General features: G+C 37.0%; 1 protein-coding gene across 4 annotated transcripts in view; it reads right to left on the bottom strand.

The window, feature by feature from the left end:
• Positions 1-25,752, bottom strand: part of SCN9A (sodium voltage-gated channel alpha subunit 9) — a 181,441-nt gene that overhangs the window by 77,924 nt on the left and 77,765 nt on the right. For 3 of the 4 annotated variants that reach the window (XM_073883016.1, XM_073883025.1, XM_025853667.2), the window contains exons 1-8: positions 14,963-15,047; positions 14,312-14,440; positions 12,765-12,856; positions 11,560-11,769; positions 6,657-6,720; positions 5,089-5,230; positions 2,836-3,042; positions 761-1,048 (exon numbers count right to left, since the gene is read on the bottom strand). In XM_073883016.1, the coding sequence (XP_073739117.1) occupies positions 761-1,048; positions 2,836-3,042; positions 5,089-5,230; positions 6,657-6,720; positions 11,560-11,769; positions 12,765-12,856; positions 14,312-14,440; positions 14,963-15,042 (1,212 nt within the window). In that variant the 5' untranslated portion in view covers positions 15,043-15,047. Of the gene's footprint in view, positions 1-760; positions 1,049-2,835; positions 3,043-5,088; positions 5,231-6,656; positions 6,721-11,559; positions 11,770-12,764; positions 12,857-14,311; positions 14,441-14,962; positions 15,053-15,613; positions 15,733-20,720; positions 21,029-25,752 lie in introns of those variants that run through there. The other variant, XM_025853659.2, reaches the window with a different exon arrangement.

Raw genomic sequence — 25,752 nt, 5'->3', positions numbered from 1 at the left:
GGTGATTAACACAGTCGGGATTTATTTTTGGGTTTTGTCTTGTTTCTTAAAGTTGAACCAAGGCACAGCTTTGGTTTAGAAAAATGATTTGGGAAGGTTGTGTGATAGAACACAAGGAAATGTTGAGGAGAATAGAAGCAATTGTTCTTCTTGGAGGTCTGTAGGCAGGGAAATCTGAGATATGGAGGTTTCCGTGGAAAGAGAGGGAAAAAAGCAAGAGAAATTTTACACAAGCAGAAATAACAGACTGTGTGACTAGATGTTAGTAGCTGAAGCAGTTGGGGGTGGGGACTGTCCAGGTGTCTCCAAACTTTTCCAGCTTGGCTGACTGATATTTAGGCAGTACCATGACTTACAGTGGTGAAGAAAAGTGGAGAAACTAATCTAAGGTTAGTTTTTAACCACTGAGGCATTAAGAAATACAGACTAGATAAAAATGTAAAAGTTAATATATAGTGTAAATAATTTTTTCATTTCTACAACAGTTCTCATGAATACTTTGTTTTTAAAATTTGTTTATCAGAGAAGATAATATGACAATGCTGAAACTATCAGCTCCTTCAAAAATGGTCAAACTTCAATGGAAAACTATGGACATCTACGTTCTTTCCATAAATGTCCAATGATCAATACGTTTTTACCCAAAAACATACTGATGAAGTCATTCACTCTCCTCTCCTGAGATCCCATCCTTCAAAATAAAACATTTTTCTCTATAATCCTACCCCTGGCCATATGCATTCGATAGGTGCAGGGGTACCTGATTAGGGGTAGACAGTCTCTTTTCACGTGCTCGTCTATGACCTTCAACACCAAGGTGGAAATTTTGTCTCCTGATACTCTCCTCTGACTCTGATTTGGACAACTTCTCATTGTCTCCCTTTTCTTCCCCACTGGAAAGCTTCTTTTGATTCCTTTTCTTTCTTCTGTTTCTTCTTTCTTTAGCACTTTTAGAGCTCAGTTTGGATGTTTCAGAGGAACTCTCAGAGAAACCCATCATTCTGCTTCTCCCAATACTTGTGTATTCAGCTGCTGCAATTGCAATTGCCTGTTGGACCAAGAGGCCACACATACAGTAAGCCATTTCCAAAGTCTGGGAAACCCTATGATGGGGCACCTCTCTGCCATGAATGTAATTACACTATGCACATAATCATGTCCCTTGTACATGAAGTGATGCCGTTTTCTTTGCACTATGACCAGAGAGCTTACAGAGCACTCTTGCTTTGTAATAAAGCCCCATTTTACTTTGGAATTAAGCTATTACACACTATTACTATATTTATAGTAAAACAATTTAAAATAGTATATATGAAGGTTTTACTCGGTAATTTTGGAACATAAAACTCACATAAATCATACAATAAGAAAATGTGTACATCTCATTCAGGTAGTTAATTCAATATTATCAATAGAGTCAGATACTCAGTTTAATGAAGACTGAATTGTCTGAAAATGAAAATGAATTATTACAAAATACATCTCAAGAAAATAAGGGACTTCTAAGGGTTTCCTATTAAATTCCTGGGATGACCTAGTGTTAACCCTTTATTAAAAAATTATGTTTTTACTATTAAAACAATCCTTGTAAAAATTTGAAAAATAAGGACATAGTGAATTAAAATTAAAAATCACTCATAGTCTTACATCCTGGAAATAATTGGTGTTAATATTTCTTCCAATCTTTATATGTAATTTTTAAATGGTTTGCGTATTATACTAAATTTTGTATCTTACTACTAATACATTATATTAACACATTTCACTGTTATAATATTCTTAAAACACATAATTTTATGGCTGAGTAATACTCTGAGACACAAAAATATCATAATTCTATTAACCATTTTTTAATTTTAAAAAATTAAATGCTTTCTGATTTTTAATATTTTCAGATACTGCACTGAACATCTTTCTGCATTAAAGTTCTCTGCATGACAGATTACTACCTTCCCCCTAATAAGTTAGATACTTTGAAGATATTTAACTAGTTGAACCATCAAATAAATTTTAAACTCTTGCAGAATATTTAAATTTGTGTTCTCTTAGTACAAACCTTCTCAAACTTCTCTACTGAAGTGCCCCTCTGGAGAGGAGAATAAGGGAGAATCCTCAAGAGTTTGTGTCTTCGCCTAAAGTGGCCACAACCATAAGTATAGGTTTTCTTAACAGCTCATGTTTTTTATTTTGAAAGTGCCTGCCACGTTAACAAAAATCGATGCACATTTTGCTTTCTACCCCATAGAGTATCTGTTAACTTAAACATATAAATAATTTTCCCTAAATTCTGTACACAACTGTTACTCTGGTGAAACATACCATACCTGTTCTGGGACTTTGCATAATGTTATGCATACTGAGGCATCATGGATAACAGGTTTAGGAGGAATGGCTTAGAACATTCTCTGTGCTGGAATGAGCTGGTTATGGGGAAAGGTACAATGGGACACATGCCGATTCTTTTTTTTTTTCTCCTTAAATTTTTTTATTGTTATGTTAATCACCACACATTACATTATTAGTTTGTGATGTAGTGTTCCATGATACATTGTTTGTGCATAACACCCAGTGCTCCACGCAGAACGTGCCCTCCTTAATACCCATCACCAGGTTAACCCATCCCCCCACACCCCTCCCCTCTATAACCCTGTTTGTTTTTCAGAGACGATGGACTCTGCCGATTCTAACTCAAACTAAAATTGGTTCCTTTGACCACACCAGAATGAAAATTCTGTTTATATTTAAAAATCCAGTAAGGAAAATCTCCCTGGGGAAGGCCACAGAGCCTCTTTGGACTTTGATTTCTAGGAAGAATTTTAAACCAAATAATAATACCTCAGCTTCTTCTTGCTCTTTTTTAAGACGATCTAACATCTGCTGAAATTCTAACTCCTTTTGCTTCGCTTCCTCAATGTTTGCCTGGTTCTGTTCTTCATAGGCCATGGCAACCACAGCAAGGATCAAGTTTATTAGATAAAAGGAGCCCAGAAAAATCACCACAACAAAGAAGATCATGTAGGTTTTCCCAGCAGCACGCAGTGTCTAGGGAAAAATGGAAATCATTATTTTAGGAACACAAAGATCTTTGGAAAATTATTTCAACTTGAATGGCATATTAGGCATGAAGAAGGTGGGGAGGTTTGGTATAATCCCATGTTATCAAAAATATAAAGGAATAAAGTTATACCTCTAAAGAAAACAAACACTTTTTCAGTACAAAGGATGTAGCCATCTATTTAAACTTATATTAAAATTAGGTACGGTTCTTCACTATTTTTAAGACTAATAATCCTGATTTTTTTTTTTTACCCATAGTCTGAAAATTACTCAAAAACTAGCTGCTCTGCTCATTTTCAAATTAGAGGACCAGACCTTTTGCTGATAAAATTCCATCTTTACCAGGAAGTATTAATGATGATGTGTTATGTTCACACAAAGTAGATAGCTTTACTGAATGATCTTATCTGCTCATCTACTCTTATATTTACTTTTCATTAACATGTATTAAAAATTTCTGAATGCAGTATATGGTAAAAAAAATTCAAATGGTATAAAAAGCTATTACATGAAAAATCTCTCTCTCCTATCTCTGATGCCTCCTCATTTCCCTTTTCTAACAGTTATTGTTGTTACAATTTCTTCTCTTTGATAAAGTTTTAGTAGTGGTTAGTGGGTATACTCGTTTTCATTTTCATAGGAGTTCTGTGTTGCATTCTGCGGTGGTTCCCAGCAACGTGTGAGGAAGTCTGCCTCCCCACATCTCACCCAGACAGCATCTCTCTTTTGATCTCCATCATTCTAACCACTAAGAAATTAGAGGTCACTCTAGTTTTAATTTGCATGTCTTTAATTTTGAGTAAAACTGAGCATCTTTTCTATACACTTAAAGTTCTCTGTATTCCTTTTTTCCTCTGAAGTATATACTTATAGAATTTCTATATTCATTTATAATATTATCAGAAATGAAGTAAACATAAAACAGGCTACAAGAAGAATCTGGCAATTAGGAGAAAAGTGATTCATTTTTATATATAACACAGAATAACCATTTTCATCTCCTTCCTCTTGGGGTTGGGTGCTGAGAATATGTAAGGTTGAAAAGATGCAGCCCACAGGCCCAAAAGGATCACGTCTACGCTGGAGAGATGGCCATGTGAATTAACAATTACAGCACAAATGATGGATAAACTGAGGAATATTCAAAGGGCGTGGAGACCTAGGGGAAGGAGCAAATGAGTTGGGACAGGTACATTTAGAGAAGTGAACTGAGTCTTCAATTCTTGTATTAGTTTTCTAGGGCTGCCATAACAAAATACTACAGACCAGGCAGCTTACACAACAGAAATGTTACTTGCTCGCAGGTCTAGAGGATGGAATATCAACGTGTTGGTGTCCTGGATTTCTCCTGAGGTTTCTCTCCTTGGCTGGCAGATGGCGACCTTCTGAGTCCTCACGCAGCCTTTTCTCTGTGCGTGGGCACATTTCTGGTGTCTCTCAGGTCCTAATCTCCTCTTCTTATAAGGACACTAGTCAGATTGGATTAGGACCCACCCAAATGCCTCATTTCAATTTAGTTACCTCTTTAAATCCCTCACTCCAAAAATAGTCATTCTAAGGCACAGGGAGTTAGGACTTTACCATATGGATGGGAGGGGATACAATTTAATCCATAACAACTGTACCTGGGAATTCAAAAACTAAAGCACGATGAACCTAGGAGAGCCTGGTGTTTCGGGCACTGCAAGCAGGGCAGCATGGGCAGATACCAGCGTGGCCAGGAGAGCTACAAGGGCCATGATGGTGTATTTCCTGCTATTTACTTAGGACCCCATGGGATGCTATATTCAGAAAGGGGGAAAGGGAACTGGAGATCAGAGAAGCCAAGAAAGGATAAGACAATAATTTATGATTTTAAGAATTATCCACTCGACTAGTGCTGGAAGTAAAACATGTCTCATTTTAGTGATAAGATAATAGGGTCTTGTCCTTTCTAAATTGAATAAAACATCTCACATAAAGTCCAGCAAGGAACATTCACCAGTTTTTATGCCATTCAAAAATGCAATGAATGTTTCTCTTGGCACTCACCTGTTGGTAAAGGTTTTCCCAGTAATCCTGGGTCATTAGCCGAAACAAGGCCAAGAAGGCCCAACTGAAAGTGTCAAAGCTCGTGTAGCCATAATCAGGGTTTCTGCCTGCTTTCACACACCTGTACCCTTCTGGACACTGACTACATATGAAAAAGAACGTCGCAAGTTAGAATGCTTCTAGGATGCAGGTTAAAGAGTGCTACAGAATAGTTAGACATCCCAGGTTCCTTTTCTAGGGGGACAGTATTGAATAATGATTAAGAACACATTATTTGGAAGCAGGAAGAAGGGGGTTTGAAGCCCATCCCTATGATTTACTAGTTGGTGACTGTGCCAAATTACTGAACTTCTCCAAGGCACAGTTCACTCCTTCTGTGAGAAAAGGATAACACCTACCTCAAAAAGTGAAGACTGTTGGTTAAGTTTAAAAAAGATAATACATGTAAATTACCTAGCCTAGCTCCTGTAGATATAAAGCATTTAATAAATGGCACCTGCTATTAGCATCATCATTAAAACTTGGAAACTTCCACCAGATGCCAAATAATAGTTCTTGTATCAAAAATATTGATAAATAGGCCTCCACCAAATCTGGGTTCCCCCAAATTATTCTTGGAGCGAATCAGAATAAGAAATAGCCTAAACAGAGCAACTGTGTAAGTTCATAAAGATTTGTAGCTTTCTGATATTTTTCTAAAATTGGTGGATTGATATCCATGATGCTATTGAACAGTAGTCTGAGCTGTCTCTGGGAGCAGCAACCTTATTTGTTTAATGTTCCCAGTATACACAGAGTCTGGTGAAGAAATATCTGGTCAGGAGTGCCTGGGTGGCTCAGTCGTTAAGCGTCTGCCTTCGGCTCAGGTCATGGTCCCAGGGTCCTGGGATCGAGCCCCACATTGGGCTCCCTGCTCCGCGGGAAGCCTGCTTCTCCCTCTCCCACTCCTCCTGCTTGTGTTCCCTCTCTTGCTGTGTCTCTCTATGTCAAATAAATAAAATCTTAAAAAAAAAAAAGAAAGAAAAAGAAATATCTGGTCAGGGGCCCTGCAGCAGAAATGAAGTTGGTGTATAGGAGAGACTGCAAGATGGGTATTTCGCATAGAGAGGAGATTCTTAAAATATATTTATGCAAGTCCATGGGCTCCTTTTGTTTAGAGTGGCCAAAATGTCACTGCATTCAGTCATTTATGAGTCATTCTTGATTGGAAAAAGAGTAGAATTTGGGAACAGGACGTTGATTCTGTCACTCTTCCTTCCAGAAAGAAGAAAGACTTGAAACTATCCAGCCAACTTTTGGTAGGGTTTTCCGGAAGTAACTTTCTACTTTCTTAAGATTTGTATGACTTGTGTCTTGTTTCACTTCAAGCACTACCTCCAAGTTTTGCTTTCAGAAAGTATGCATTAACCATAAATGTTTTAAAGTTTGGGCTCACTGTGGGACATAATAATGCCATGAAATATATGAAAGCAATATAAAATCAAAGGTTCTGATTTTTAAAAAAAAAGCTGATTGGATATGCTTTTCCCCTTTTTGTAGCCTTTTGACTAAAAACAAATACTACTTACCCTGAATCTGTGCTCAAACCACAAAGGAGAGCATCCTTAGATCCCTCCAAGTAATAAAAATATTCTGTTTAGGAAGAAATTCAACAATATAACATTAGACAGTGACACAGAAGGTAGGTTAATTAGTATAGACATATTCACACACCTTCAGGCCCAGTCTCGGGCAATGTGCATTCATTTATTTATTATATTCTCATATATTCTCCCTCAAATACTTATTGATAACCTCTTATGGGACAGGCACTGATTATAATAATAAAACCATGATAAACAAGATCATTAATTTTGTGTATCTTTCTTTACATATAGGTAAGGGTGGAAATTGGGGACAGAGAAGGACAAGTAAATAAGTAAGTAAATAAATCAATATACAAGGTATTTTCAGATAGTGATAAATGTCCTAAAGAAAATAAGACAATGTGACAAAATGTGGTCAGGGAAGGCCTTTCTAAAGATATGACATTTGAACTGGGGCCTAAATGCTACAAAGAAGCCAGCCATCCAAAGACCCTGGAGAAGAGATATTTTTGGCGGGGTGAAGAGCAGGAAGGAGCAAGGGCCTTGAGGCAAAAGTGAAGTTAGTGTATGGAAGAAACAGCAAGATAGGCAGCCTGGCTACAGTGTAGTTTGTGGAGAGAACTATCGTGGCAGAGGTAAGCAGGTGTCAGATGATGTCAGCCTTTGTATGTTATGAAAGGAAGTTCGGATTTTAAGTATGGTTACAAGTAATAGAAGTGCGAGGTAGAAATGGGCGGTAATCACTATTTGAAAACGTCACTGGTTGTTTTGTGGACTGCGGCCCTATAAGAGAGCAAGTGTGAAAGCAGGAATATGACTTAAGTGACTATACTGAGAGGTGACGTGGCTAAAACTCAGAGTAGCTGTGCACATGGAGAGAAGGGGATGAAAACAGCGTGGAGGGGACTTGCCGCCGGAGTCGGAGTGGAGGTAGAGGGGGCACACAAATATGACCATCAGGTAGGTAGTTTTCAAAGCTATGGGCCTTGAGTTACCCCAAAGAGAAAGTGTAGGTCAGAAAGGGAAGGGGAGAAAAGAGAAAGCAGGGAGACCCTAACTGAGCCCCAAAGCATTCTAGAAGGGGTGGAGCCAGCAAGGCCATACTATAAATGGACACGCCTGTCTTCTGAAATTCTCTTGTTTATTCATCAATCAGCATTTATGTAGGACTTATGGAGTTTCAGATATTGAGGATATGGCAGTGAACGGAATGCACATTTCCTCATCATGGTACCCTCTGTGTCCATTTTCAGGCATAAGAGATCCCATAATCTCTTCCTCCCTACACTCTCAAGGCTTACTGTTAAGACAAAGAGCTGATCCAATCATACACAGTAAACATACAAAGAACTAACAAATATCCATGCTTCTTAGTAAGGGTCCATCTTCCCGTTTGGCTCAAATCAAAGAAATAAAGATGTAATGATTAGAAGGCCTTTGGAGTGATAGCAGAAGAAAGACTGAAGTCAGATACACTTGGATTTGAATGTTGCTTCTACCCTTTCCTATGTAGGTGAATGATCATACCATGTGAATGGTTAGCCACTGCCACTGCATCTGTAAAATGTGCTTAGAATGCCCGCTTTGTAGAGATGCTGGAAGGCATAAAGAGGATATTGCATGTAAGGCACTTACTGCAGTGAGCCACACATTCTACACAGTTGCTCAGATGCTCAGAGAGCAGCAGATGTCATTACTAAACTACTAGACAATTCCAGAGAAGATTAACTGACTGACTTACACACCATTTTGTCTTACACAGAAGATACAAATCTTAGAAGACACAAATAAAACAAAAAAGCCTCCTAGTTTGAGGTGAAAATTTAGATGAGAATGCACATGAACAACTTTTTGGAAAAATTCCTGTGCCTGAGGTAGGGCAGGCATGACGTAATGAGGACGGAGGAGGTTAAGATGCAAATTTTTTGTACATAAGTTTCCAAGATATTTTTGTAGTGGAAGGATTACTTTAGAATTATCCTTTAAAGTAACTCTGGCTCACATTTACCAACCACTGAGGAGCTGCTTTATAAGAATGGGCTCTAGAGCTGCCCATACTGGCGCATGGCAAGGCGAACAGACTCAAGTCAGTACAAGAATGATGAAAGGTAAAGCAATGGCAGCAGTACACGCTGGTCTTATAGAACACTTTAAAATAACCCCTAAACAAGCAGACATTAAATTATTAGAATAATTAGCCTCAAGAGTATTAAGGTTAATATGTAAAGGGAAAACATAATGCAAAGAGAAATAAAAACATGTCCATGGATCATATGACCTCATTGAAAAGAGGAATTCTTAATCTCGGGAAACAAACTGAGGGTTGCTGGAATGGTGGGGGCTGGGAGGGATGGGGTGGCTGGGTGATAGACACTGGGGAGGGTATGTGCTATGGTGAGCGCTGTGAATTGTGCAAGACTGTTGAATCACAGATCTGTACTTCTGCGACAAATAATGCAACATATGTTAAGAAAAAAGAAAAAGAAGAAAATAGCAGGAATGGAAGAATGAGGGGGAGTAAGTCAGAGGGGGAGACGAACCATGAGAGATGATGGACCCTGAAAAACAAACTGAGGGTTCTAGAGGGGAGGAGGGTGGGGGGATGGGTGAGCCTGGTGATGGGTATTCAAGGGGACACGTTCTGCGTGGAGCACTGGGTGTTATGCACAAACAATGAATCATGGAACACTACATCAAAAACTAATGATGTAATATATGGTGATTAACATAACAATAAAAAAAATCAGGCCACACATTGACCAAGGAGTCCGCAGAAAAGCATCCCTAACCCGCAGGAGGTTGCCTCTATTAGAATTTTGTACCTCTGAAACAAATAATACATTATAGGTTAAAAAAAGATGATGATAGCGGAAGGGAAAAATGGAGGGGGGGAAATAGGAGGGGGAGACGAACCATGAGAGACGATGGACTCTGAAAAACAAACTGAGGGTTCTAGAGGGGAGGGGGTGGGGGATGGGTTAGCCTGGTGATGGGTATTAAAGAGGGCACGTTCTGCGTGGAGCACTGGGTGTTATTATGCACAAACAATGAATCATGGAACACTACATCAAAAACTAATGATGTAATGTAAGGTGATTAACATAACAATAAAAATTATAAAAAAAAATAAATAAAAAACACCTCTAAAAAAGGCTTTGCCGTAGGCACTAGAAAACACTTTCAGAACATATTCAGGATTTCTTCGTAGGCTGCCTTTACCATTGTAATTCTTTCATCTCTTCAAGAATTCCAATTCGTTTACTTCCCCATTTTCTCATAATCTATCAACCAACTCCTGGGTTCACGTCTTTCCTTGTCCAGTTTAGAATCCAATAGACACTTGTTTTCATCATCCTTTTACAATTTCCACAACTTCCAAGTATTTCTCTCAGTCTATCATATTAACCTGGCCCAACCTTAACCCTACATGTAATCAAAATAAAAAAAACTGGTAGTGATCCCAGTGAAAAAAGTTAAGCTTGAGTAAGTATCGTAAACCGATTATTAGTCGTAAATGTGAACAATTATCCATAAGATATATTACTTTCATAGTATATAAATTAAGGAATAAAATTCTTTGTACATTGAAAATAAAATTTAAGATTATACCAATAAAAATCAGAAACTTAAAAAATAAGTAAAAATAAATCGGAAGGGAAAATATGCTAAATTCCTCATCAAACACGGGTAGTAAAGAAATGTTACATTAAATATTTTACTTGAAAACTTTCAGTTTTCTCATTTTAGGCTTCTATATTTTTTTTTGTTTTCTTTATTTACTGTCTTTTACTATATTAGCTAGGTTGTATTTGCTTTTATCTTCCCCAGTGAGTGGGAGAGTATACATTTCGTAAAGTAAGAAAATGATGTATATTCTTCATAATCCAAGGAGAATCCTGACCTTTACTCCATGACCTTACTCTGTCAAAGGCATATACACTTGGAAGGTTGTATAAGTATCTTGACGTCCCCACCCCCACTCTGGATCTAAGTATCTATTAAGGTTTATGGGTTCATGTGGGCAGCATCATACAGACACACTGCAGGTGTTAGAAAGCACAATCTTGTTTGATCTCATTTTCACCCAAATTCATCAACAGCTCTGGCAAGAGAAACTGTGTTAGGGGACAACTGTTCAGAAAACATGCAGTTCAGGCTTTCTGTAAGATATTCTAAAATACACTTGTGAATTAAGAAGACTTCGAGACTGTGTGTACAGATCGACTCACATGTTTCCTACAGAACTAGTTCTGATGAATTAAACTTTGATATAATGCCACTGGCTAGACCGAGGGAAGCCCTTAGAAAGAGCTGTGAAACTCATCATTGATTATAGGGATAGTGCTGATAAGCTGAGTAAACCCACTCTGCTTTATACAAATCTTCAGAAATACTATCAAGCAGACATTTTAATATATGATAATTAATATGATTGTTATACTAGGATTTACACAACTGTATGTTATAGATATAATACAAATGTAAAAACATAATTATATTATCATATAATAAATAAATTACCCTATAAACCTAAGTATGAATTATACAATAAAACTATAGTATATAAAACACATAATATGTCTTACGATGAAATGTAATGGTTAATATTAAGTCATAGCCAAATGTATTTCTCTAGAGCAAATTTATTCATTTTTATCTTAGAGAAATTGGGTATTATGGAACTATATCATGTGTCTAATACCAGAACTGCTAGAAAGCTTAGAACCAGGGAGATTTATGAAAATATAACAGGATCCAAATGCACACTGCGGCAACTTTCTATATACTCGAGCAATTTTGAAATAATTAAAAGGAAAGCAACATTTCATTGCTAAAAGAGAACAATCTTATTTCAACCTATTAACAACTTCAGGGACATTCTTACTTTTATAGTCTTCTTCTTCAAGGGTATCTATTATGCTTTCTAATGTTTCATTATTTTCCAGCGGATCCCGCAGGCATTTATGCTTCAGGTTGCCCATAAAGAGCTGCAGCCCAATCAGGGCAAACACGCTCAGGCAGAATACAGTTAGGATCATGACATCAGAGAGCTTCTTCACAGACTGGATCAGAGCTCCCACAATGGTCTTCAGTCCTGAACACAGGGGGCAAAAAAAAGTGTTCCTAATGAAATAAAGCCTCTGAATGAGAAATAAAAACAAAACACAAGCTTGCCTAGAAATGCATGCACCATATTAAATCAGTGACCTTAAATAACCTAGTTTGAAAAAAGCCTACTAGCTCAAAAGGGTCGATTTGCTGTTTTTTATATATTTTTTGTTTCTATATAGTACAGCAAATGATAAAAATTGTAAACTGTTTCCAAAGAGTAACCAAATCGTCAAAATGAATAATTTGGTTGCTCACACCATACCCATATTCGCTTGTAAAAATAATTTTTAAATTAGTAATTTAGTAAATGCTTGTCAAACAAACCATCTTTCTATAAAGACATTAAAACAAAGAGGCTGAATTGCAGCACAGAGTGACAACTTAACTAATTTTCAGTTAAGAAATGGTTTGTTGTGGAAAGCTAAAAAACACAGTACGACATGCAATACTCCCATGCTGATATTTTTTTTATCTCTTTTCCTAACTGTATGAAAAGCAATAAAAACAAATTGAAATTTTCATTCCCGGCTAAACAAAATGGAAAATGATCTGTTACACAGGAGGGAAAATTTCAAGTTGAGATATGAGCCAAACGGCCATCTTTATCCTCTAAGACCCATGCAGTTGATTAAACTCAAAGGCTGACTTTTAATAATGATTGTGAAAAACATAAAAAAATCAAACTTAATTAAAATGGCATAAGAGAAAGTCGTTCTTGTCTTTCCTCCAAACGGTCAAAGTCAGCCCCGGTGTTTAACCCCACTCTCACCTGGAATGACTGAAATTGTTTTCAGTGCTCGGAGAACTCTGAATGTTCTCAGCGCTGAGACATTGCCCAGGTCCACAAACTCTGTCACATATCTGTAATAGGGAGTTCACACACAACACAGTGACAACACACACACAAACAAACGAAGAACAACTCCCAAATAGTTGGAGTTATGAGTGGCCTAATGCTTCACACCAATCACTCCTTACCTGGAATTACAGAAATAGTTTTCAAAGCTCTCAACACTCTGAAAGTTCGAAGAGCTGAAACATTGCCTAGGTTTACAAATTCTGTTAAATACCTGTAGAATTAAATCAGAGTTATTCAGAATTTAGATAGAGTCTATGATACTTACCTGTGCCTTTACTCAAGGTATTGCCTATATTTGGAAAATTCTTATTTAAATGGACAGTTCTGCAAGCCCTCTTTTTTTTTTTCACCTATCACAACTAATTTAATTTGATTAGATTTGATTTGACCCCTTTTACATGAGCAAAATGCAAATATATTATTAAAATTGTTCCATACACTTAAATGCCTAAATAAACAATCAAATGCTTCAATTATCAGACCTCAACATTATGGTAATATAGATACTTAATATCCTATAAAATGTCAGCAGCAAACCTTGAAAACTCTATGCTAATTAAAAGAAGCCAGACAGAAAAGGTCACATACTGTATGATTCCATTCATATAAAATGTGTAGAATAGGCAAATGCCTAGATTCAAAACATTGATGAATGGTTTCCAAGGATTAAGGGCAGAAGGGAATAGAAGTGACTTCTTTTGGGGATGATGGAAATATTCTGGAATTATAGATTAGTGTTGGTTGCACAGCTTTTTGAACATACTAAAAAAAACCACTGAATTTTAAGTTTAAAAGGGTTAATTTTATGGTATATAAATTATATCTCAATTAAAATAATGAGACGTCTGAGAAGAGGCAGCCTTCTTTGACACAATGTTGTCTTATCAGCAGGTGGCAGGTACAGCTTGCAGCAGTCACATGACCATGAAAGAAGCGAGGCTGATGGACAAGGAGGTGGGCAGGGTGGTGAGGGAAGGGGAAACTAGAAATCTTAAGACTCTTCTCTATTGTCTAAATTCCTCCAATGAACATGCATTACTTTTAAAATTCAAGATGACAGAGGGAAAATATTGTATCCAGGTTTGAGATTTCAAAAAAACAGGGGAATATTTCTGGCAAATATATTTGTGAAAAGAACAGCAGTGTGAATTAATTTAAATTATATTTTAATGTAATATTTTTCCCTTAAAAATAAACTGTGGCTGCAGATGTAATACACATACAATTCACTGATGTTAGGATTAGTATGCAGTGTTAGGTCTTACAAAAAGATTTACTTCTATATTTTAATATACTTATTAGCTCTTGAATAGTATAGGTTATAATTAAAGGCCCGAGCTTTTTCTGTGATACTTACAGGTTTTATTAGTTTTTAACTAAGACATGGAGAAAGATGTGAACCTTACTTGCACTGCATAGACTATCCATCCAGGTGCTGAGCATGGAGGAGAAGATCAATCTTAATGATGTCATACACTTTCGAATGAGAAATGCTCTTTCTCAAAAATTAATATTTGCCTATCAATGACTAGCTTTCACAGAGTATCCTTTAAATGCAACCTTTACATACAGGAAAAGTCAGACCCCAAAGGCTTGTTCTTACTGGACTACTGTGCTGTCTGTCATTCTCACGAGTTTGCCATTTCAAAAAACTGAATGTACTTACGCAAAAACAATGACGACAAAATCGAGCCAGTTCCATGGGTCACGAAGGAAAGTGAATTCTCCTACACAGAAGCCTCTTGCAAGGATTTTGACAAGTGACTCAAAAGTATATATTCCAGTAAAAGTATACCTAGACACAAGAATCCGATGGGATATTAAATATGAGGAGAATACAGCACCATGTAAATCTTTATTTTTTCTGATCAACCAAAGAAAGGCATCTATTGGAGTGTGGCTGTTGGCTTATGGATCCACTCTATTAGAATAAACTACAGTAAAGGTATTTCCAGAAAATCTTCAAGTGTCCATATTAGAAATTCTTACAGAAAGTAGAGGTATTCAAAATGACTAGAAGATAGGTATTAGATCTGCCTGGAAAAGTCCCACATTACTCCTATCAGAAAGACACATGTCTAAGAACGAGGCAGGACACCTGATATTTTCTTTCTTCTAGAAAAGACCGTAGCATCTGATTATTCTATTTTACCGGTAGCAGGTTAATACCACAGGAAGAAAAAATAACTGAAAGAAAAGCAACCACATAACATGGGAAGATAAACACAATTTTTCAAGCTGCAGTAACTTTGTGGCAGGAAAGAAGAGGAATAAAATAACACAGAGACGATATTAAAATGTATTTATACCCACTTACTCTACATTCTTGGTCCAATCTGGAGGGTTACTCATGGTCATAAATATGCAGTTCGTCAGAATAGTGCACATGATAAGCATGCTGAATAAGGTAGCTTAGAATCAAGGAATATGATAAGAGAACACAGTGGGAGCTTTGAATACTTGATAATGACACTTGTTAAAATGCTAACAACTTTTTCCTAGAAAATAATTCTTTATGAGTTTATAACTATTCTTTTAATCTCTTTAAACAAGGGAGTCATATATAAAGTAATTTATCCTAAAATGCTAAAATTGCCATTCTCCTAATTTTCTCGGAGACTTACACCAAATTATATTGAAATTGGTAAACTAAAACCAGTCTTTTCAGGAACAAAAGGACTAAAATCTATATTTGAATAAATAGCAAAAACCATATTTTATTTATTTATTAAGATTTTATTTATTTATTTGAGAGAGAGAGAGAGAGAGAGAGAGCATGAGCAGGGGGAGGGGCAGAGGGAGAAGCAGACTCCCCGCTGAGCAGGGAGCCCGATGTGGGGCTCGATCTTAGGGTCCTGGGATCATGACCTGAGCTGAAGGCAGACACTTAACTGACTGAGCCACCCAGGTGTCCCACAAAAACTACACTTTAAAGAACCAATGCTAGTAATCATTTAAAAAAGGATATGAGTGTACTAAAATCTTAATAGATATTCTTCTTAGAGGACTGAAAGGAGACAGCATGTACAAAGCAGGGGTGGCATTGAAACGGAAGATTGCTTTCCCTTTGTTCAATACTATGAAAGTCTGTGGGAGAAAAAGAAAACAGCATGAAATTGAGAATCCAAAATTTCACCCTAGCACGTTTATATGAGCAGTTTACCGCATGTGCACGTGGTAGGGTCATATTAAAGAAACACTGCCATCAGACTCAAGCAACGTGATACCACTGCCATTAATGGAGCTGTTTAGGTCACACTGGCCAATGAACTAAATCCATTTCTTCTTAGTAAACTAAGAAGTGAGCCATTTGTGAGCATGAATTGCCTAGAGCTCCCAAAATAGAGCATCTTCTCTTTTTCATATCCCTTTAACACCCAAATCAGTAACAGTAAGTGTGGCTACTGGTATTAGTTTAGAATACAATTTCCTTCTATCATTTCAATGCATTTTAAGCAAACTAAATAGAAACTAGCATCTCTGACTTTTGCCATAACACCTTGAGGATTTTAATACTTGTTGGCTATTATCATGATTAATAGCAAGTGTTCCAAATATGAGTCCTTTCAAAAACACATTTTCATAAATTTAAGGAATATTAGAGTTAAAAGAATCCTATTACCCAGTTCAATTTTCCTATTCTAGATATAATTCTAATAACAGCTAAAATAAATGAATACAAAGTAAAGGACTTGCTTGCTCCTACCCACAGTAATTTTTAAAAATAATACAGATGAACCAAATATTCTTGAAAGGTGTTATGTAACCATTGCACAATAAGGGACAGTCTCCATGGCTTTGGTATTTAGTTAAAAATTTAAAAACCCAAACAAATAAACAGCAACAACAAGAAAACATTAACGCAATTTAGGAAGACTAAGTTCAAATCTTTGTCTTAGTTTTCTATAGTTGCTAGGCAAAATACCTGTGCTATTGAGAAGACATTGACTTGGTCTTTTGTTGTTGTTTAATATGAATTTTATATAAGTTTATGAGTGGGCTTCTGGAAATAAACATTTTTCACCAAATTGGGGACCTAAATTCGAGTATGTTGCTTTTTAATTGTTATGTGGCAGTGTTGTCAAGAAAACAAATCAGAATCTACTATTTTCAGATGTCCTTTTACAGTCCTGGCCACTTTCACTATACTGGTTACGTCTAAACATAATTTAACATAAAGTTCACTTTTACACTGAAAATTAGTTTTAAAATTAATATCTAGTCATTGAGTACAACCACTGCTTTTTTAAATCTTAACACACTGTGCTTTTTAAAATTCATTCATCTATTATTTTCTGCAATTGTGTAGCGAGCAACTACGGCATATGAAGTAATAAAAGGCATTTGAACATAAATGAGGCATGAGTTTTGCATTCAAGAAACTTCCTAGAAAAGTCATGCATATACAATAACTCGAATACAAAGCAAGATGTGACAAGTATAATACAGAGAAATACAAATGGAGTGTGACAGTATGGAGGAGACAGGGTCACACGTGTGTCAGAATTATTAGGGAGACATCCTGAACCAGAGGTCAGCTGAGCTAACGTGAAAATCACAACATTGCTGCCTAGACTTGGCCAGATCAAGTTACCTTGTGCTTGAAATTTTTACAAAACAGAATTCATTTGATATTTTTAATTTTAAATGTCCAATGTTTATTTAAATCGAAAACTTCTCTAGGAATATCTGGGTTTACACACACTCAGGAGTTAATTATAGGTAGGAAAAATAAGTAAGCCTAATGAAATTTGAGGGATCAGTATAGGTCCCTTTAATAAACTCTAAAATCCTACTACAAAATGCATAGATGTCAAAGTCTGAATAAATTCTTTTAATTTTGCTCATTTATTTAAGAATTTGTCGAACATAAAATTAGAAAATTATGGTGCCTAAAGAGCATATATTTTTGTTTGGACAGATGTGATTCTAAATATCAGAACCACCGTTTAGCAGCCTGAGAGCCAGCATTTAGTGCCTGTAAAGCTTTTTAAGTTTCTGGCACATTGTAAATTCTTAGTCAATGTTGGGAGCAGCTGCTGAAATTATAGGCAACATATAAAGCACAGAAGATAATGAAGATAACAAGACATTGTACCTGTCTTCTTAATACCCATAGCAGAGGGTGATTGGTAATTTATTTTTTCTTAAAGACACAAACTTTCATTTACAATAAAAGCACTGCATAACACTATTGAAAAGTACTTATACATTAATCACACATAAAAATGAAGCCCTAACTTCTATCATTAAGTGTTCTTTGTTTTAACAAAGCATTGATAATTACACTCAAATGCAAATTAAAATCTGAGCCCAAGTCAAATTTGGGGTCATTAAGATTTTAATCCAAGCAATAATTATAATGTAGCAGAAATAAAGTTTTCGTCAATTAGTATGAATAACTTGAAACACAAAGTTAACCCTAACGTTGCAAGCAAAAGTCAAAACTACTTTTACCAAGAATGTTTGAGGAGCTCGGCATAACATTTGATCATCTAAAGCTCCAAACCAAAAGAAAATAAAAAGACTTGGCTATCCCATTAGGTATTTGTTCACATGACAAGAACAGAGAACCATGAAAAATAGATTACTTTGACCTAGTTCAACTCAACTACACTGATGCTAATGTGGGTTAGGCTTTTGATGAGGCTGCTGTTTACATTATCTGAAAGGAACTGGGGACTAGGCGAAGGGTTGGAGTCCCATCCTCAATGTTCTCTATTAAATTAGTCTGTCAAATAGCTAACATTATTCCATTAGTTAATAAGTCTATAATCCTCCATTCAAAGGCAAACATCTTCTCCTAACCTCCCAAGTCACTTTAAGCCAATATTAGTGTATATCTCTGACTCCCGGGTTATCCCGGAAAGATTCCTTTCCTCCTTATGGCGGGAGCGGGGCGAGCTGACTAAATAATATCCAGGCCCCCTTTGGAAATAGGAAATGTAGTAGGTATCCATGTTGAGCCAGGAAGTAATAAGTAATAAGTAAAATGAGAAGGTACTTTTTATTTTGCCTGTCTCATTATTTACTCATCATTATTTCTTTCACTTTTGTAAAGTTGTTAGCATAGTGGTTGCTATACAACAGAAACTAAATTATACTAAGAGATGTTGCCCAGCATATCCCGATAGGGGAACCAACTTGAATTTTAAAAATCTACAACTTCTATGGTCTAACATTTTGCACATTTCTTAATTTCCCCAAGCCCTCTCTCATCTTAAAATAGGATATTACCCCCTTTCTCACAGTATAATAAATGTGTGCTAATTTATATAAAAAGTCCAGTGCCTGACACAGAGATCCTTAATACATATTAGCATTCTTCCTTTCTGTGTCAGAATACTGACTGATTAATTAGCATGCTGTGTAATATTTCAAGGCCTTCACAGGTGTTCTATTTTTTATTGTTGTGCTGCTAACTTGTTGAGATGCTGGTTTTAATATGAAGCAAAATATTAGGTATTGTTATTCATGGCAACTACCACTGAGGTAGATGTGTTTCTACTGTCAAAATATAACTTATATTTTATATCTCTCAAGATATTTAAAATATGTTCTATTTTATCTTACTTGCTAGATGTCTTATGAAGAAATATTCCCTTTTAGGGATGCCTGGGTGGCTCAGTTGGTTGGGCGCCTGCCTTCGGTTAGTCATGATTTCAGGATCCCGGGATCAAGCCTCGAATCGGGCTCCCTGCTCAGCGGGGAGTCTGCTTCTCCCTCTCCCACTCCCCCTGCTTGTGCCCTCTCTGTCAAATAAATAAATAAAATCTTTTCTAAAAAAAGAAAAAGAAATATTCCCTTTTATTTATATTTTAAACAAATCAAAATGTTTATTATTATTATTTTTTAAGATTTTATTTATTTGAGAGAGGGAGAGCACAAACAGGGAGGAGGGGCAGAGGGAGAGGCAGAAGGAGAAGCAGACTCCCCAATGAGCAGGGAGCCCAACGCGGGGGTGGATCCCAGGACACTGGGATCATGACCTGAGCCGAAAGCAGATGCTTAAATGAATGAGCCACCCAATGGCCCAAAATATGTTTTTAAATGGACTTTATTCTGCCTTTCTTGACCTTTCTAAGTCTATAGGCACTATATTGGCAAAGCAATGTTGGAGAAGTTATGGAACTGCTGATCTAATCCCTTACAGACTCCTCTTAGTCAACTTCAACTTCAACCTGGTTGTGTCTGCTACCATGTCAGAAATGGTGTACTCATTTTCTCAAGGGAATAAACTTTACAGCAGTTGTTCCCAACTTTCTCCAATTTTCCTAATGTAATAAACACCTTCTCAGCTCTGCTACTCTCAGCATTTGACTCTCAGAGGACAATTTCCATTCCTCTGCTCTGGAAAATAATGACACCAGTTAACATGGATTTCCTCTGATGTGCCTGCATTTACTTCATGACTGCATTACTTCAACATATCAGGACTCAAAATCCAACTCTATTTGCCCCTCAAGTCTCTCCACTTTTCTAACACAAATACAAACCGACCCATAGGCTTGTCTTATCTGTTAACACCTACAACATTATTCCAACCCTCTGTATTTTTCTCCTGAGAATAATTTTTTCTTTACTTCCAAGGTGCTATTTACACCCTATGTTAAAAAGGTCTTCAATTTATTCGGTGCCTCAAGTGACCATCTTTCTGGTAGAAAAAACTTCAAATTTCTCAGCATGAATGCATTACTAGTTGAATGATCTTATATATTCCCATGGATTCAGTTGTCACCTGAATGCAAATGCATTCTGGACGTATGCCAGGTCTTAGTTCTCAAATTGACAGTAATTTTATTCCTACAGGTATACATCTATGTCACGTCCCAAAAGGCAGAACATTATATTGAATATTTTGAAAGATTAAGGATATCAAAATAATATGCCAGTGACAGAACCGTTTTGATGAAAAATTAAAAGTACCTATTCTGAATATCCTATATATGCACTTAACTGACCATATTTGTCATGATGTGGTTTTTCACTAACTTCCACTTAATCTCAATTTAAAATATCTCTCTGAACAAAAGAAGCAAACAGAGACTGCACTACTGCAGTCACAATAAACTCACTTTTTTGTCTGCATAGTAGGGGTCCAGGTCCTCCAGGGGCTCTGACACCATGCCTGGGGGGATGTCCCCATAGATGAAGGGCAGCTGTTTGCCAGCTTCCAAGTCGCTGCTTGGCCTCGGGCCTTCTTCATCATCATCTTTCTTTTCTTCTTTGGGTTCCTTTGTTTTTCCTTCAGCAATACGTTGTTCAATGAGGGCAAGAGACTGTTTTGTAAAATAGACAAAACTCTGAGGTCCTGGGGGAGGCAACGTTGCCATCTTTTCATCCTGTATATTTTATTTCCCCTTCAGCTCCTTACATAAGAGGCCTAAGTGGAAAAAAAAGAAATAAAGTGTTAAATGCTAGCCAGAAATGGCACATTAAAAATAATAATAAACAGATTTGGGGGCACCTGGGTGGCTCAGCTGGGACTCCTGATTTCAGCTCAGGTCATGATCTCAGGGTCATGAGATGCACTTGCCTCTGGCTCCTCATCCAGCAAGGGAGTCTGCTTGAGATTCTCTCTCTCTCTCCCCCTTTCCTTCAGCAACCCCCCACCACCCTGCCGCCACACCGCACCCCTAGTCATGTGGTCCTGTGCACGCGTGCTCTCTCTCTCAAATAAATGAATAATTTTTTAAACATATTTTTGGTTTCAACTATAAGAAGCAATGTGTTCACAGAATTATTATGTTGAATTAGCATTTACTGACTACTACGCGCAAGATTTATTTCCCACACTCTCTACCATCTTTATTTAAAAATTTGAACTTAACACTTCCCAGCTTTTAAAGTGAAAAAGTCACAACTTAATGAAAAAAAAATCTATTCCCTTTACTTTTCATTTGTATTCACTTTTAGTCCAATTCAGTTAAACTTCCTCATTTAAAATTCTTTACAACAGTGCTTCTGATAGTACCACTCTCTAGGTTCTCTTGCCTCTCTGATCACCTGATCCTCTTCTGTCTCAATCTCAAAATATGCTCACAAACTTCTGCTTCTCTCTTGGAGAAACTCATTTCTTTGAAATGAGGTGATGGAAAGATTGTTTTATTCTATTTTGCATATTTAAATTTTCTTACAATTACATATCCCTTTAGAAATCAGAAAAAAATATATTCTCATTTTGAATTCAAGACAATTTGGGAAAATAATTTAGGAAGAACAAAGAAAAGAAATTTGGAACATATTCAGGATAGATTCAATTTAAAAATTAGAAAAAAAAACCAAAAGGATATGCATTCAAACTCTACTTCCCTAAATAACTTATATATGTATACAAAACCTGTAGAAAAAAAAACAAAATAAGAAAGTCAAGTTCCATATATTATTATCTTGGAATGTTGTAAATAAAAAAGCATAAAAATAATAGTTCTTATTTTATTTTATTGTATTTTTTTAATTTTTATTTTATTATGTTAATCACCATACATCATTAGTTTTTGATGTAGCGTTCCATGATTCGTTGTTTGCGTATAACACCCCGTGCTCCATGCAATACATGCCCTCCTTAATACCCATCACCAGGCTAACCCATCCCCCCCCCCCCCCCCCTCTAGAACCCCCAATTTCTTTCTCAGAGTCCCCAGTCTCTCCTTGTTTGTCTCCCCCTCCAATTTCCACCCCTTCATTTTTCCCTTCCTCCTATCTTTTTTTTTTTTTTAACATATAATGTATTATTTGTTTCAGAGGTACAGGTCTGTGATTCATCAATCTTACACAGTTGACAAAGCTCACCATAGCACATACCCTCCCCAATGTCTATCACCCAGCCACCCCATCCTTCCCACCCCCACCACTCCAGGAACCCTCAGTTCATATCCTGAGATTAACAATTCCTCATATCAGTGAGATCATATGATACTTGTCTTTCTCTGATTGCCCTGTTTTGCTTAGCGTAATACCCTCTAGTTCCATCCATGTCGTTGCAAATGGCAAGATTTCGTTTTTTCTGATGGCTGCATAATATTCCATTGTATATATATATACCACTTCTTCTTTATCAATTCACCTGTTGATGGACATCTTGACTCTTTCCATAGTTTGGCTATAGTGGACATTGCTGCTATAAACTTTGGGGTGCACATACCCCTTCGGATCCCTATATTTGTGTCTTTGGGGTAAATACCCAGTAGTGCAATTGCTGGGTCATAGCGTAGCTCTGTTTTCAATTTTTGAGGAACCTCCATACCGTTTTCCAGAGTGGCTGCACCAGCTTGCATTCCCACCAACAGTGTAGGAGGGTTCCCCTTTCTCCACATCCTCGTCAACATCTGTCGTTTCGTGACTTGTTCATTTTAGCCATTCTGACTGGTGTGAGGTGGTATTTCATTGAGGTTTTGATTTGGATTTCCCTGATGCTGAGCGATGTTGAGCACTTTTTCACGTGTCTGTTGGCCATTTGGATGTCCTCTATGGAAAAATGTCTGTTCATGTCTTCTACCCATTTCCTGATTGGATTATTTGTTCTTTGGGGTGTTGAGTTTGATAAGTTCTTTATAGATTTTGGATACTAGACCTTTATCTGATATGTCATTTGCAAGTATCTTCTCCCATTCCCTCGGTTGTCTTTTAGTTCTGTTGACTGTTTCCTTTGCTGTGCAAAAGCTTTTTATCTTTCATTTTTGCCCTTACTTCCCTTGCCTTTGGCGATGTTTCTAGGAAGAAGTTGCTGCAGCTGAGGTCAAAGAGGTTGCTGCCTGTGTTCTCCTCTAGGATTTTGATGGACTCCTGTCTCACATTTAGGTCTTTCAAACATTTGGAGTCTATTTTTGTGTGTGGTGTAAGGAAATGGTCCAGTTTCCTTCTTCTGCATGTGGCTGTCCAATTTTCCCAACACCATTTGTGGAAGAGACTGTCTTTTTTCCATTGGACATTCTTTCCCACTTTGTTGAAGATTAGTTGACCATTGAGGGTCCATTTCTGGGCTCTCTATTCTGTTCCATTGATCTATGTGTCTGTTTTTGTGCCAGTACCGTACTGTCTTGATGGTTACACCTTTGTAATAGATCTGGAAGTCCGGAATTGTCATGCCGCCAGCTTTGCTTTTCTTTTTCAACATTCCTCTGGCTATTCGGGGTCTTTCTGGTTCCATACAAATTTTAGGATTATTTATTCCATTTCTTGGAAAAAAGTTGATGGTATTTTGATTGCATTAAATGTGTAGGTTGCTCTAGGTAGCATTGATATCTTCACAATATTTGTTCTTCCAATCCATGAACATGGAACGTTTTCCCATTTCTTTGTGTCTTCCTCAATTTCTTTCATGAGTATTTTATAGTTTTCTGAGTACAGATCCTTTGCCTCTTTGGTTAGATTTATTCCTAGGTATCTTATGGTTTTGGGTGCAATTGTAAATGGGATCGACTCCTTAATTTCTCTTTCTTCTGTCTTGGTGGTGGTGTATAGGAATGCCACTGATTTCTGTGCATTGATTTTTATATCCTGCCACTTTACTGAATTCCTGTATAGTTCTAGCAGTTTTGGGGTGGAGTCTTTTGGGTTTTCCACACAACGTATCATATCATCTGCAAAGAGTGAGAGTTTGACTTCTTTGCTGATTTGGATGCCTTTTATTTCTTTTTGTTGTCTGATTACCCTGGCTAGGACTTCTAATACTACGTTGAATAGCAGTGGTGACAGTGGACATCCCTGCCGCGTTCCTGACCTTAAGGGGAAAGCTCTCAGTTTTTCCCCATTGAGAATGATACTGGCTGTGGGTTTTTCATAGATGGCTTTTATGATATTGAGGTATGTACCCTCTATCCCTACACTCGAGTTTTGATCAAGAAAGGATGCTGTACTTTGTCAAAAGCTTTTTCTGCATCTATTGAGAGGATCATATGGTTCTTGTTCTTTCTTTTATTAATGTATTGTATCACGCTGATTGATTTGCAGATGTTGAACCAACCTTGCAGCCCAGGGATAAATCCCACTTGGTTGTGGTGAATAATCCTTTTAATTACTGTTGGAGTCTATTGGCTAGTATTTTGGTGAGAATTTTTGCATCCATATTCATCAAGGATATTGGTCTGTAATTTTCCTTTTTGATGGGGTCTTTGTCTGGTTTGGGGATCAAGGTAATGGTGGCCTCATAAAACGAGTTTGGAAGTTTTCCTTCCACTTCTATTTTCTGGAACAGTTTCAGAAGAATAGGTATTAATTCTTCTTGAAATGTTTGGTAGAATTCCCCTGGGAAGCCATCTGGCTCTGGGCTTTTGTTTGTTGGGAGATTTTTGATGACTGCTTCAATTTCCTTAGTGGTTATAGGTCTGTTCAGGTTTTCTATTTCTTCCTGGTTCAGTTTTGGTAGTTGTTACATCTCTACGAATGCATCCATTTCTTCCAGGTTATCTAATTTGCTGGCACAGAGTTGCTCATAATATGTTCCTATAATTGTATTTCTTTCGTGTTGGTGGTGATCTCTCCTCTTTCATTCATGATTTTGTTGATTTGGGACATTTCTCTTTTCTTTTTGATAAGTCTGGCCAGGGGTTTATCAATCTTGTTAATTCTTTCAAAGAACCAGCTCCTAGTTTCGTTGATCTGTTCTACTGTTCTTTTGGTTTCTATTTCATTGATTTCTGCTCTGATCTTTATTACTTCTCTTCTCCTGCCGGCTTTAGGCTTTATTTGCTGTTTTTTCTCCAGCTCCTTTAGGTGTAGGGTTAGGTTGTGTATTTGAGACCTTTCTTGTTTCTTGAGAAAGGCTTGTATTGCTATATACTTTCCTCTCAGGACTGCTTTTGCTGTATCCCAAAGATTTTGAACAGTTGTGTTTTCATTTTCATTGGTTTCCATGAATTTTAATTCTTCTTTAATTTCCTGGTTGACCCATTCATTCTTTAGTAGGATGCTCCTTAGCCTCCATGTATTTGACTTCTTTCCGACTTTCCTCTTGTGATTGAGTTGTAGTTTCAAAGCATTGTGGTCCGAATATATGCAGGGAATGATCCCAGTCTTTTGGTACCAGTTGAGACCTGATTTGTGACCTAGGATGTGACCTATTCTGGAGAATGTTCCATGGGCACTAGAGAAGAATGTGTATTCCGT

This window comes from Callorhinus ursinus, unplaced genomic scaffold, assembly GCF_003265705.2.
Source record: "Callorhinus ursinus isolate GAN/ISIS: 27379988/994484 unplaced genomic scaffold, GSC_fseal_2.0 scaffold2, whole genome shotgun sequence".
Taxonomy (NCBI): Eukaryota; Metazoa; Chordata; class Mammalia; order Carnivora; family Otariidae; genus Callorhinus; species Callorhinus ursinus.
Note: the sequence above shows the minus strand (reverse complement) of the source record. Positions and strands in the feature narration are given on the sequence as shown.